We start from the raw sequence: 14,631 nt of genomic DNA, 5'->3' as shown, positions 1-14,631 counted from the left end.
CAACCCAAGGAGGCAGATGCAGCTGGAGTGAGTGAGAGAGTGGGAGACCCGTAGGATGATGGCAGGAATGGGACGGATTGGGTGGGTTGCACTATGTGAGTCTATGACGTCCTGCGAGCGGGACAAGAAGCCACAAAAGGGTGTCAGCGTGGTAGTCACGTGATCTGATTTACATTTTTAAGAGTAGTTTTCTTCTCAAATAATCACTGTGTAAGCAACTTACCAGATTTGAGATGAGGAGCACTCCTCTGGCCTGTGGCACCAGACTTTGTAGAGCTCTAGCCTCCTCCTCTCCCTGCCACTCTCCCAGCCCTGCCTCCCACCATGTAATTAAGCTCAAAACATCCAGTGTAAGCAAATAATAACAAGGGCATTATCTCCCTTTTGTCTGTTTTTCTTTGCCTATCATAAAGTAATTAAAATAATGAATGCCTTGTAAAACAATAGGTAAGAGGGCTGGCAAGAGAGCATTATCTGCCATACACCGCTTGTGCTGTGAATTATTAATGCATTGAAACCACTGTGATTGGAGAGGACTTCCTGCCTCCCAGCCCTTTTCATGCCAACTCCCTCCTCCAGGGTCTGCCAGGTGGTAGAAGCCTGAGCCTCAGGAATTGAGAGCAGAGAGCTAGCCCTTCATGCACCCATGGTTGTGGCCCTGGACCAGCTCTGAAATGTCCCAGGGCAGCACTGCTCAAGAGAAAACACAGAAGCCTCTGATTTGAGGGCTATCTCCCTGTCCCATCTCATCCCTGTCCACTCCAGGTTCTCTAGTTCTGGAAGAAGCAGGCAGTTCTGGGCCTGGGTGAAGAGAGGCTGGGAAAGGGCTGGATGTTAAGATTCATGTCCTGTTTCAGATAATAGCAGGGATGATCAAGCCACGCCAGGATCATTAGGAGCAGTGGTTCTCGAAGTGCGGCTCCTGGACCAGCAGCATCGGTGTCACCTGGGAACTTGTTAGAAATACACGTAGTGGGGTGGGGCCCAGACTCCCGGGTTAACAAGCCCTCCCAGTGGTTCTGATGCCCCCTCAGGTTTGAGAACAACTGCTAGAGCGTCAGTGGCTGGAGGAGAGGCGGGAGGCTGTGGGACTAATTAAGCTGAATGTGTATAAAGTGCCCTGGGGTACTGTTTAATCCCCACTGTGGTTGTGGAAGGGTAATATTGGCCCATCTTGCAGGGCAGGTCCCCCAGAGGCAGGAGAGCTGAATCTGCACCTTTAGTTACTAAGGCTGACCCTACATCAGGGTGTCCTCTTCCAGGATACCCAACTATGCAGAGTCTTTACATGGCCGAGACTTGGGGTCCTACTAGGGCACTGAAACTGGCCTTAGGTAGCTCGGGCAGTAGTTAGCAGGTGGCCCCCAAATATACCCACCCCACCCCCTCTTCTGGCTTCCTTTTGGACTGTGCTAGCTCCCTGGGGCCCAACATACTTGGAAATAAAACATGAGCATCCTATGTTGCTGGTGCTGCTTTTCTCTGCCCAGTTCCCCTGACCCTGGGGTGGCCGGAGGGGTAGAAGTAGGCGTCAGGAGTAGCTTCCTGCCAGCCTGCAGGTCCCCTAGAGGATGACTCATCCAGACTCCCAGCTCTCCTTTCCTCACTGCCCCACCCTCACTCACTGCAGACAAAGATCTTTACCTCTGCATTTGGTTTTCCCCCCTCACTCCAATTCACAATGATTCCCAGGGTCAGTTTGCTTTGGAAATTAATTCTAGTGTTTTAAATGATTAACATAATTGGGCTGGCATATTTGAAAACATCCATATTTTGCCACAAAAAAAAAAAAAAAAAAAAAAAGAAATCTTAGTGGGTTTTTGAGTAAGGGGCCAGCTCAGTTAAATTTAAATTTTAGATAACTAATGGATACACTTTTAGTATAAGTATGTTCTGTGCAGTATTTGGGACCATACTTATACTAAAAATTTATTTGTTGTTTATCTGAAGTTTAAATTTCTCTGCCTGTCTTGTATTTTATTTGACAGCTCTAGGCCCAGGTTCTATAGTCAATGAAGGGCTGATACTCATAACTGTATTCATTCATTCATTTACTCATTCACTCACTCATTCATTAATTCTTGTTTATTGCGCCAGCTGTATTCTAGGCACTCAGGATACAGCAGTGGGGGGAGGCAGACAGTAAATGAAATAAGTGAATTATAGAGTATATAAGAGGTTTTAAATGTTATGGAGAAAAATAAAGCACACTTTTGTTGGAAGGGAGGGTTACAATTTTAACAGGGTGGCCAGAGAAGACGTCACTGAAATAGTAATATTTAAGCAAAGACTTGAGGGTAGAGAGGGAGCAAGCTGTGACCTTTGTGGGAGAAGAGTATTTGTGGGAAGAGAGGGCACATTGTGTACAGAAGAATTCAGTTTAAGGCCCTCCCAAGGGGCTCAGTTATCTGATGATGTGAGCCTTGTTTCCTCAAGCACATTTTAGGCCAAGAAAGGTAATTTCTTGTCCCCTGTAACTGGAAAGGTCTGGGGTGGATTTCAGGCACAGCTGGATTCAGGTGTTTAGCATTTCCTCATGCCTCCTGCTTTTCTCTGTGCTGCCTTCATTCTCAAGGAAGGATTACCTTTCCTACTCTTTCTGGCAAAAGTCCCGGGCTTGAGTTGTATTGGGTTGGTGCATGTCACATGACCACCTGTGGCCCAGTCACTGTTACCAGGGGGATGGAATGACATGATAGACCAGCCCCCATTCCTGGAGCCAGCGTGGGTCAGTACCCTTTGAACCACACGGAGGGAGGTGAGGAGATGGGGGTTTCCTTAAGGAAAGGATTGGGCACTCCTCTGAGAAGGGCTTGAAGGCTGGACAGGTGGAGACCCTAATCAAGACACTTTTTCTCTGGAGTTTTTTGATTTTTCTCATTCTTTCTTTCACAAAGATATTTTAAGAAGAAATAAAGGAAATATTCTTTTTAAAAAGATATAAAAAACTGATTAAAGCCATACCTATTCTTTCTTTCCTGACCCTGTACCTTCAAGCCAGTTCCTACCTTACCCAAGGACCCTTTGATTTTGGGGGGTAGGTTGTGTTTTTAAAAAGCACTTCGTTCCTATGTCTCAACCCTTGTTCTCTCTGTTGCCAGGAGGCCCAGAAGATTAACAATGGCTCCAGCCAGGCTGATGGCACTCTCAAGCCAGTGGATGAAAAAGAGGAGGCAGTGGCAGCTGAGGTCGGCTGGATGACTTCTGTGAAGGACTGGGCAGGGGTGATGATATCTGCCCAGACACTGACTGGCAGAGTCCTGGTAAGTCCTCGACTTCCTCCTCACATGAGGATGCCTGCTGTCTGGTCCACGATCGCTTTGTTTATAGGGATGTGATTTTCGTGGGGTCTTCTCCAGGCTACTGGCTATTGGGAGGCAGGATTAACAGGGAGCACTTATGTATGGTCATGGAGGACAGGCTGGTTTCATGCACATCTAAGCCAATGGTTTGCAATGTGGGCTATCATCTGGGACCCAGAGGGTTTGTTGGTGAGGGACCAGGGAGTTCTGAGTGTGTGTGTGTGTGTGTGTGTGTGTGTGTGTGTTTGCTGACCTTCTGGGGATGTTATTGTTGTCCTCTGACTAAGCAGAGAGCCCCTTTGGGGAAGTTTCCTAACCTCCTGCCTTGTGTGATCTGGATCTGGCCCCTGGTGGACATCCTCAGCCATGCTGGGTGAAACTCATTGGCAACTCACCTGAGGCTCTCTGTCCCTGTGCTTCAAGCATTGCTCCTGTGACCTTATTTCTGATGAGGCTATTTCCTGCCCTGTCTTCAGTAAGGGATTATCCTGTCCCTTCTCAGGGTACTTCTTGCTTTCTCTCTGACCTGCTTGTATGGAGCTTGTCTTCATTGACTGGCCTCATGATCTTCTGGTTCTTAGCAAGGATCATAGGTGGGTCAAGCCTGCAGTCACCAATCATGACAGTTTGCCTGGGACTGAGGGTTACCATGGACATGAGTCTTTCAATACAAAGACAGGAAAGGTCCTTAGACACACAAACACAATTGGTCACTAACCAGGCCATGCTCCTGACACATGTAGATCCTTTCTTTGGGATAGCCCTGCCCACTGGCTTTCTTGGGTCTGCTCTGGGTCAGGAGTTTTTCTGAGAAGAATTTGCATTCCAAATAATTTTTTATTCTAATTCTGAAAGCTGTTTTGTATAGGGTGCTCTTCTTGGGCCTGAAGCTGGAGCTTGGTCAAAAGTCATTTGGCTCATAGAATGAATGGGAACTTCCTGACAGATGAATGGATCAAAGATCAGGCAGGGACACTGGAGAATAGATATTATCACCTTCGACATTCCATGGCAAAAACTCAGTGAGGTGGTGACTGTAGATTTAGGGAGGTGGTGAAAACAGTACCATCAGAATCCTTCCTGGGGAGAACTCTACTACATGTTTGGGGAAAAATATCTTATAGACAGCTTGAAGGAAAGAGTAAGACACCGAATGCTATGCTTGAGTCATGAAGTTGGTGGTCAAACACTTTCAAGGAGAATGGGGTTCTGTTATCCGAGGAACCCATCATGAACTGAGTCTTCTAAGAGTCTGGTTATGACGCTGTGGCTGATGTTAATTGGTAGCAAAACAGAAAGGGGAGATATTTAAAGTTGAGATTTTGGAGGAAGAGTGGAGAGAAGCTGATGAGGACAGTTGCTGCTGGAGGAAGATAGAGAGGGGACTATCCAGGTTGGTGGGGCCAGGAAAAACTGGGCAGCACTGGTTGTCTGATGAGATAGTGGAGGTGGCATTGCTGTGGGCTGTGCTGTGTAACCACCATCCTTGTCTCCCCCGCCTCCCTGCCCAAGTGGCTAATAGAATCTCCATTGATCTTTTGTGCTTGTTTATGTGTAGATTCCACATGTGAATCTTAAAGGGGCCAAATTCTGGGTCTGGGCATTGATGTGGGACGAATGGAGGCAGTGCCTTCTATATGTAAGGTGGTGATGGTGGATGAGAAGCCCCAGACAGTTTGGTTACACAGATGTGCAACCCCCATGGCTTCCATGTGGCTACTGTAGACAGTTCTGATTATTTTCAGCAGTATCATCCAAGAGTTACCGAGCATTAACTCTAGGCCAGTTATTCTTTTCAGCCCCATGGAAAACAAGGCATGATCCTGATTCCATTGCACCATGGATAGAAGTTATTGAAAGAATGTCTGGAAAAATGCTAGGAGTACAAGCATGGTGTGAGTGTGTGTTGGGGTGGGGAGCTGAATATGGGGAGTTTGGGGGGTTCAGGAAAGCCATCATAGGGAGAAAAGCCTATGAGCTGAAACTTCCATTTCAAGATGGGCCCAGCACATGCTTGTGATATAAAAAATAAAAATGTACCTGAGCTTGAAAACAAGAAAGGGACCACTTTGTGGGCCAGAAGCTGAGAAGAATGCCTAATAAAACAGAGAGCATTTGAATTGAGCTTTGAGATGTGAGTTAGGATCTTGAGCATCAAGGCAGAGGAAATTGTTTAAGAGTGAGGAAGAGTAGGAATGGAGAAGGACCACTGCATTGATGGACCGAGGCAAAGGCACCCAAGGGGAAGTAAGCCTGGGTGTGCTGGAGATAGCTTGTCTGCTCTTCAAATGCCAAGCAAAAGAGTTTGGACAGAGTTTTGTAGGAAAGGGGATTTTGAAAGTAGGGTATCATGATTGGTGGTTGTGCAGAGAGCTGGTGGACAAATGGAGACCGAATTGGTGAGGTGGGGAGCTTAGAGGAACTAGGATTAGTTAGGATAGTGACCACCCAGCATCTGTGACAGGACTCAAGGGGATTACAGCAGTGGATCAGGTGAGGCAAGGCCTGAACTAATGCCAAGCTGTGGAAGCAGGTAGGTGGATGTGGGTAACATTGTAGGAGCAGAATCAGAGGCCAAGTGCACCCAGCATCTGCCTTGATACTACTACTGACAATAACATTATTGAGAGCCTCTTGTGGGCCAGGCACTATGCTAGACCCTGCATGTTATGATTAGATTGAAGGGTAAGGACCATGCCAGATATTTTTGTATCTTTCATTTTGCTGTGGCGTTGTAGGGATTCATTACAAGGAGGCAAGCAAGGCAGTCTTATCGATGAATTTATTTCCATTTTATAGTTGAAAAAGACAAAGCTTAAGAACATGCAGTCTCCAGGCTAGTTCCTGCAGGCCTCTAAACTCCCTGTCTAGTGCTCCTTTTGTGTCATTACTTCCAAGTTGAAGATAATGCCTCTTCGTTTCTAAGCCACTGCCAGTTGTTGCTTTGGCTGTGACATTTTGACTTTACTGTCTCTGAGCCAATTAGTTCCTAAGGCTACTTGGCTGGATCCTCTTAACATTTGCATGGACAAGCACCTTCTGCCCAGGCCTCCTTGCCCAGGGAGTCAGCTGCTCTCTGAAGGCCTCCTTGGAGAAAATCCTGTCCGGGCTGCTCTGGCGCACTCAGAGCAGAGCAGTCCCACTGCACTGAGAGCAGGCATCCCAGAGTTCCAGAACAGGCCTCTGCTCTAGGAGAGGGGCATGTCCTTGCTCTGAGCAGTCACAGATTTCACATTGCAGTCTCGGTGCCTGCTCAGAACCAAAAGCTGCGTTTGTCTTGAGCTTTCCCAATGTTTGTCCTTCCAACAATGGGACTAAAAGCACGACTAGATGTGCGGCTGTTCAGAGTTCTCCTTTTTAATTTTTAATTTGTTTTCCTTCATGCACGTCTCAGGAGCTTAGCCTCCACACGTGGGCCCTCTTCACCTGTCTCATTGTTGCACGTGAGAAAGTCTCAAAGCTGGGGTGTTGTGGATAAGGCTCAGCTGGAGAAGGATATGCTAGGACAACCTAGGCATATCTGTAGACTCCCCTCATGCCCAGGGTCTCTCAGAGGAGCACAGAGTTCATTCAGTGAGTACTTATTTCTCACCGTACCAGACACTGTTGTAGGCACTGGGCCTAAAGCAAGGGAGCAACAGAGATCTAGGGTGTGAATTATTTATAACTATAAACTAGATGTAACATTGTAGAGCTCAATGTAAAAAATGACCAGTGATGGTCACCATTGACCAGTGCTTTTTATAGTGAACGTCTGGAGCTTTATCACCAAAGTTATAATTCCTTGATCAGGTCTCCAAGTAGCCCGTCTTTGCCTTGTGTCTCACCTTGGCACTCAGACTGGACAGAGCCTTCTCTTGGAGCACATGGCTGAGGGAGTTCGCATCAAAGTGAACACCAAACGGTTAAGGATTAGTGCTTCCTTTATCTTTTCTTTAATTAAAGATATTTATTAAATATTTATTTTCAAAAAAATATATTTTCTAATTATAAAATTTTGGAACATACTGGAAGAATTGCTGATAAATTGCACTTCGGGACTTGGCCATGGCCCACACTGAGGGCATTTCCACATAACCACGAATACATTCAGGACACCTCCCAGCTGTCTGGGCACTGTTGGGGATTTCGTTCACTGCATGTCATGTTATCCACTCTGTGCACAGACTTGGAGGGATAAGTAGTTATTTGAACCAGGGTTTGCTGTGGTCCTGCTGGTGAACCTCTAGTGAACACTACAAATTGGGAGAGGGATCATGGCTCTCTTTTTGTCATGGCTGCTTGGAGACAAGTTGGTGGCCTATATAAAATGCAGAGTCTCAGGATTCGCATTCTGTGTATTCACACACCCCTGGCTTTGTCTCTGTGTCTTTCCTCTTTTTCTCATTGTCTTGATTTCCTCACTCTTCTTTTGAACTTCCCATGTATGGGGTTATGTGCTCCATACAGTTTTGTGAGTAAATTAAAATCCTTCTAAGAATACGGCAGTGCATATAGATAAAGAAAGCAAGATACTCACTGAGTCAGCTTTTATATTGTTTGGTTGTGTTTTATAGAAACATAAGCCAAAATCAGTAATAGTGATAGTCTAGTTCAGGTTGGTAAGTTTTTCTGTAAAGAACCAGATAGTAAGTGTTTTAGGCTTTGCAGACCATAGGGACTCTGACATAGCTACTCAACTCTGCCTTTGTAGTTTGAAAGCAGCCACCAATACTACATGGACATGACTGTGTTCCAATAAAAATTTATTTACAAAAACAGGTGGTGAGCCAGAGTTATTTCATGGGCCCTAGTCTACTGACTTTTGATCTAGTTCATCTCCTTATTTTATAAATAAAGAAATTGAAAGTAAAAAATTGAAAGAAATTTGTTAGGAAGCAATTTTCTAAGATAATATAGCACGAGAGTGATAGTATTAGAGAACCCATTCATAATGGGGAGTGTTACAGACACAGAGATACACATACTCACACCATCTACATCAGTATCTTATTTCTGAATATTCATATTAATTTCTACATTGATCTCAGAGTGACTATCTCCCTCGGAAAACTATGGCTAGTGGCCAAGCATGGCTTCACTTCCAAGCATAAGCAGTGTCTACACTGTCTGGGGCGTACCTGAACCCCGTTTGTGACAGGTTCAGTGTTTTGTGCTTCTGTTCAAAGACTGGTCTTGCTAATACAGCTGTCAGCTACTTGAGCAAAGACAGAGCCTTTAGAATTACTCTTTTGATTATTTTCCCCACATTCCCATAGTACTATACTACATTTGAATATTGCTGCAGGATGCATCCACATCTAACCCATGAACTGAAAATATATGCTATTTGCTTTACTGTCTGGGGGATGATTAGTTAAAGTAAAGAGAACTAAAAATGCCAGTCTTTTCCTTTATCGTCCTAAATGTATCACATGTGTGGCATTTTACTTTAGCATTATATACATAGTCTGGCTATTCTATCCTTATCTTCCAGAGCCCAAAAGAAAATATGTACCAAATACACCTTTCAAATAGATATGATCCTGTTGGTTTCATAGAGTTAAATGTACTCACTGCTATACTGATTGCCCATGAAATGGGAACAGTTGAACAAAATGGAGGCACACACGGGCATACACTTAATCAAATACGTAACATTCATTCCCATCCTTTCTCCCTTTAGTTGGCTTATGGTGCTGGTGACATTTCTCATGGTATCTGGTGGCAAATTCACAGACAGCTCACATTTTCATCTTCCTCTCTTTACCTCTCTTCTATGCTTCACTTTTTTTTTTTTACATTGCAGACAAATCTACATGACAAATGCCTTATGTAGAAGAAAGAACAGGAATTTCACAGGCATGTATTTTTTACTAAGAAGACCCCATATTGAACAGGTAGATCCTGCTCTCTGTGAAACTGGGTATAAATTGTGATTTTGTTTGAGCTTTTTTAAAACTTCTTTTAAAGGCAATACTAATTCTCCTTTAGTACTTAATAATGGTTCTTCACTTCACCCTGTGCATAATTAGAGTTTATATTTTGGGTATGAATCAGTATGTTAAAGAAGGTATGTTTCCTTTATAAAATTATTAAATAGGAGATTTTTGTCTTCATCTGATGGATGATGCACTAAATTTGTTATTTATGACCTAGCATCACTGGGTGAGAAAACATGAGCTGGAGAACTCCCTGAATCCAGCAGGCACTCATGACAGGTATGAGTTGCCTGTCTCTGGAGATGGCCACAGAGAGGCAGGATCACCTTGGATGGCACTGTTACTGACCGTTGGTCAGACTTCACCCTTATTGCTGTAATTAGGTTCTACAGAAAACTACATCTAGGAAATGTTCCCAGATTAAAAGTGGTTCCCTGGAACTCAGACAGACTATTTCTCATCCCCTTTTTGAGATTGCCAGTGTGTAACCGCATGTAAGTATAGAAGAAGTCCTACAGTAAGAAAGCAAAAAGACTTTCTTCCCTAGCATTTTCCATGCCTATTGCACCATGGAACCCTTTCTCATGAAACACCAATGGGCCTCACCAAGAGCATACTTCAGGAAACAATGAACGAGCCCAGGGATCGGCAAACTGCAGCTCATGGGCCAAATCTGGCTGACTGCCTGTTTTGTATGACCTACAAGCTAAGGATAATTTTTACATTTTTTTAAATATGTTTTATTGATTATACTTTTACAGTTGTCCCAATTTCCCTTCCCTCTGCTCCCCTCTACCTGGTGGCCCACCTCCCTCCAGTTGTCCCCCCCTTTTAGTCCATGCCCATTGGTTGTGCATGCAGATCTTCTCAGCCTCTTCCTGTCTACTCCATTCCCTCCTACTATGCTTCTTAATTCCTGTACCACCTCCCTCCCTTTCCCCCTTCCCCCTCCCTGTTGCCCTCCCCCCAAAATGTGCCCCATACCTATAGTTCTTTTTCCACTCTCATTGCCTATTTAGTTTGCCTTTGTTTCAATCCCCTAGCTTCTGTTGTTGGTTCTTGTGTTGCAGTTTTCATTTTAATGTTCGTAATTTTGATCCTCCTATTTCTAAACCAGTCCCTTTAACATCTCATATAACAGTGGTTTGGATCTAATTAACTCTTTCAGTTTTATTTTGTCCTGGAAGCACTTTCTCTGTTCTATAATTTTGAATGAGAATTTCGCTGGATAGAGTATTCGTGGGTGTAGGTTTTTGATTTTCATTGCTTTGAATATTTCTTGCCAGTCCCTTCTTGCCTGCAGCGTCTCCCTTGAGAAGTCTGCTGATAGGCTAATTGGGACCCCTTTGTACATGATTCTTTTCTTCTCTCTTGCTGCTTTTAAAATTCTCTCCTTTTCTTTAATTTTTGACAATTTGATTATAATGTGTCTTGGAGTGGTTCTTCCTGGGTCCAGTTTTTCTGGAACTCTCTGTGCTTCCTGAAATTTTAAGTCTGTTCCCTTCCTCAAGTTCAGGAAGTTCTGCTTCATTACTTTTTCACATAATTTTTCAATTTCTAGTTCTTCTTCTTTGCCTCTGGCAATCCTATAATCCGTATGTTTGATCTCTTATAGCTGCCCCAGAGATTTCTGATCCTTTCCTCACTTCCCTTGCTTTCTGTTTCCTCTTTCCGCACTGGTTGACTGTTTGTTCCTTCTCTATGTACCGGTTTGTTGATTTGATCTCTGGATTTTATTTCCTCATCACTTGCCTTGTATGTGTTTTCGTTCTTTTCAGTATTCTTATCTTGTTCCAAATCTTTTGTTAATTCTGTAAGCCATGTAATGACTATAGCTCTGAATTGAACCTCTGAAAAGTTTCTTATTTGTTCGTCTGTCAGATTCTTCATCCGCTGCCTGGTGAGCTGCGTCACTGGGATTTCTATAGTTGTCTGCCTCATTTTGACAGCTTTGCTTCTTGGGCAGGCTTTAGGGGGCGGAGCCCTGTGTACTTGTCACAACCCTGCAACCAGCAGCAATATCGACCTTTTTCTCCTCGCTGTGGTGCTTTGAGTGGGGGTGGGGGTCCAAGATAGATTCCTGCCGTTATTCTCTGCTGCGAGACTGGGACCGTCCTCTCGCCCTCTGGGCCTCACCGTCCTAGGCAGTCGGGGGGGCTGCCTTTCCCAGCGTTGGCGTTGCGAGCTGCTGGGGCTCAACTGCAGCCAGGATTGCTCTCCCTGCCGCTGTCCCTGCTGCTACCGCAAACAACACCACCCAATTTTGCCCCTCCTAGCTCTCCGATGAGCACCACTGGTTTATAACTTCATATGTTGGGCTTCCGTGTAGTTTCATTTTCTGGAATTTCTGGTTATCTTTTGTTTTGAGGTAGTTGTATTCCTTTCTAGTTGTAGAGGGAGACCGAGTACATCAAAGTCTCCCTCTTGGCCGGAAGTCCAGTTTTTACATTTTTAAAATGGTTTTAAAAGAATCAAAAGAAGAATATTTTGTGACATGTGAAAATTATATGAAATTCAAATTTCAGTGTTCATAAACAGTTTTATTGGGATGAAGCCATGTTCACTCATTTACATACTTCTATGGCTGCTTTTGCAATGCACTGCAACAGCAGAATTGAGTAGCATCCACAGAGTCAGAAATAACCATCAGCCTAAAATAGTTATGATCTGGCCCTGGACAGAAGAAGCTTGCCAACCCCCGAACAAAGTCAGCAAGTTCTCCTGCTCTCTGATTGTCACTGTCCCTCTCTAAGTGGTCAGGGGGACTGCTCTGCAATTCCTCATGGCACAAGATAATGGCTAAGATGTACCATCTATTCCCTTTTCATAGAGACATCCTTCATTTACCTCCATAGCCTCAACTAAATGATCTGGAGAGATGGGGCTAGAGCCAGGGGGCTTCCAAGTTCCATAGCAGGTTCTCAGCTGGCTCAACATAAGATTTCCCCTTCTTATGGTCAGTGGAATGACTGTGGAAATTTTGTAGCAGGGTCTCTCCCTAAGTTTCCCCTCTACTGCCAGAAACCCCCGCTGTCAGTGCACCCCAAACCTTACCTAGCTGCCCAGAGTCTGGTCCCTACTGTGGAGAGCGCCCCAGTCTGACCTGCAGGCTGGTGCCTCAGCTGCACTGGCTGCTGGTCTGCATTGCTGGCCTGCAGGCCACGTGCTCTGCATGCGGCCTCTCCACGGCATTCTGTAAAGAGCAGCTGTTAATTTTACTACTGGTGTGTTGGCTTCTCTGACCTCCCCTGTGAAAATGAAGGAACGTTTCAAAAATTGATCCTTGACAGCTCTGAAGAAAGGAAGAGCCTCTTGTTGTCTCCCTTCTCTGGGGTTTAGGGGTGAAGGGGGTATTGGGGTTTGGAAGTGGTGCCTGCTTTGCCCTTCCACCTGTCTGTGCATCCATTTATATCCATTCATCCATCTATCCAATGCACGTACTTTTGTTGGTGTTTCCCACACAGAGAATTGAATATAGCACCTGGTCAGTGGGTGCCTAATAAATAAGTCAGGGCACTTTGGTATCTGTGCAGCAAGCAGGCTGGGCCGGCCTTCCCTTGCCAGTCACCTTGCTTCTGTTCTCTCTGTTTCAGTTTCTCTGCTGGGGCTGGGAGATAGGAGCCCTGCCCCTTTGCTGATCCAGCCCTCTCTCAGTTGGGGCTCCTACTCTCTTTTGATCTCTGTTTGGTCCCTAAGTCTCTTCCTCATTTGATTGGAACCACAAGGAGGATAGGTGGAGCACTTAGCATCCCCAAATCTCCAGCTTCTGCCTTTCCTTTCTCCCTGGGACATGCTGTGGCCTTGAAATGTGGAGAGTCACTATGTGTGGAGGAGTAGGGCGGTTGGAACCCAACTTCTATAGTCATCCTTCTCCACCACTCTATTTTGATGTCTCAGTTTCCTTACCTGTTCAATGGGCATAATGATAGTCCCTGTCTCTTAGTGTTGTTTTGAGGATTTGATGCATCAATGAATGTGAAATGTTTAGAATAGTGCCTCTTTCATTGTTGGTGCTTAATAAGCATTAGGTATTATTATTTTTGTTTTTGTTGTGTGAGCCCAGTCACTATGTCTTGGAGGACATGGGCAGTCTGGAGATACAGAATCAAGTGGAGAATAATTCCTTTCCTGAGACAGACATGGAGTAGCCTTCAGACCACAGCAAACTCAGACGTCCTCTCAGAGTGCTGAGCTAGCACTCGGCACAGTCATTTGAAAGGTGTCTGAGTATCCCTAGCAGACCCTGGTTTGGGTCCAGCCTGCTGATGATCTTTGTTCCACATACACAATTCAGGCCCTGTCATTTCTGAACTTGGCTCATGCCAGCCTGACTTACCATTGTCAAGTTTGCCAGGAAATTCTCACTTCATATAGCTTCCCGAGCTAGTGAGCTGGGAGGGCCAGCTCTCCCTGGAAGCTATGTGTCATAGGCGGCTGTGTCATAGGAGATGCCTTGGCAGGATGACAGATGAGTCTTGTGGAAAGAGGGTCAAGTGTGTTCACTGTGGTCACCAAGTCCTGTCCTCCCTGGATGTGGGGTGGGGCTGACAGACACAGGGCTGATTTTAGAGGGCTTGTCATCCTAGTAGGTGGGGAGGTGTCTTTAACATTCATTTTGGCAAGCAGCAACTTAAATCCATTGGATGGATGCCAGAAAGTGTGTCAAGTCACCAGAAGATAAGGATACAGATTCTACTGTACATGCAAGGCATCTCCTTTGAGCTGTCTATCCATTCCTTCAAACATTCCTGAGCTACCTACTAGTTGTCAGACACTATCCAAGGCACCGGGCACATGTTGGTTCTTCCAGTGAAATCATTCAGAGCTGACAGCAAAAATGAATTTGGTTGGCAAGGGTTTTGAAGTGATAAATCAGAACCTGTGGCCTATCCCTCAAGTCCTTCAGTGGGGCTGGGAGCTGACTCTTCCAATCCTGATCTCACATTCTGGACCCAAGGGGTTTGGGCAAATATGTTTATATGACTGATGTTAAACTCCATTCTCCTTCCCTCCCTCCCTTCCCAACCAGTAAAGAGTTGGTGCCCCCTGGAGGCATTGTAGGAAGTGGAGCCTGCCATCTTGGGCTGGGAGAGTTGTCCCCAGCAGCCTCCCGAGGGATGCCAGTGGTTTAGCAGCCCCTATTTGCCAGAATAATAGCCTAGTAGATTGCGACTCTCCTCAGAGCCTCCATTTCAGCTGTAAGGAAATTTGCTTAGCAGGGAGACTAAAAAATAGAGATGGTGATGATGATGATGATGATGACGGCGACGATGATGACGATGATGACAAAGTCGCTAGCCATTGTCCTTACTGGGGAGCATGTGTTTGGAAAGTTACACTTGGGACCACATGCAAGCTAATGCTTCCAAGTTTAGTTTAGTAGGCTACGTTTAGGAGCAGGCAGACTG

At 45.2% G+C, this 14,631-nt stretch overlaps 1 protein-coding gene across 14 annotated transcripts in view; it reads left to right on the top strand.

The window, feature by feature from the left end:
• The window catches only part of KCNMA1 (potassium calcium-activated channel subfamily M alpha 1), a 725,195-nt gene that overhangs the window by 195,130 nt on the left and 515,434 nt on the right, over positions 1-14,631 (top strand). For all 14 annotated transcript variants that reach the window (XM_090278265.1, XM_090278262.1, XM_090278261.1 and 11 more), the window contains exon 2: positions 3,102-3,263. In XM_090278265.1, coding sequence (XP_090134391.1) covers positions 3,102-3,263 — 162 coding nt within the window. The remainder of the gene's footprint in view (positions 1-3,101; positions 3,264-14,631) is intronic.

This window comes from Furipterus horrens, unplaced genomic scaffold, assembly GCF_987537825.1.
Source record: "Furipterus horrens unplaced genomic scaffold, mFurHor1.1.pri manual_scaffold_5, whole genome shotgun sequence".
Taxonomy (NCBI): Eukaryota; Metazoa; Chordata; class Mammalia; order Chiroptera; family Furipteridae; genus Furipterus; species Furipterus horrens.
The sequence above is the reverse complement of the archived record's forward strand: the minus strand, read 5'-3'. Positions and strand labels throughout refer to the sequence as shown.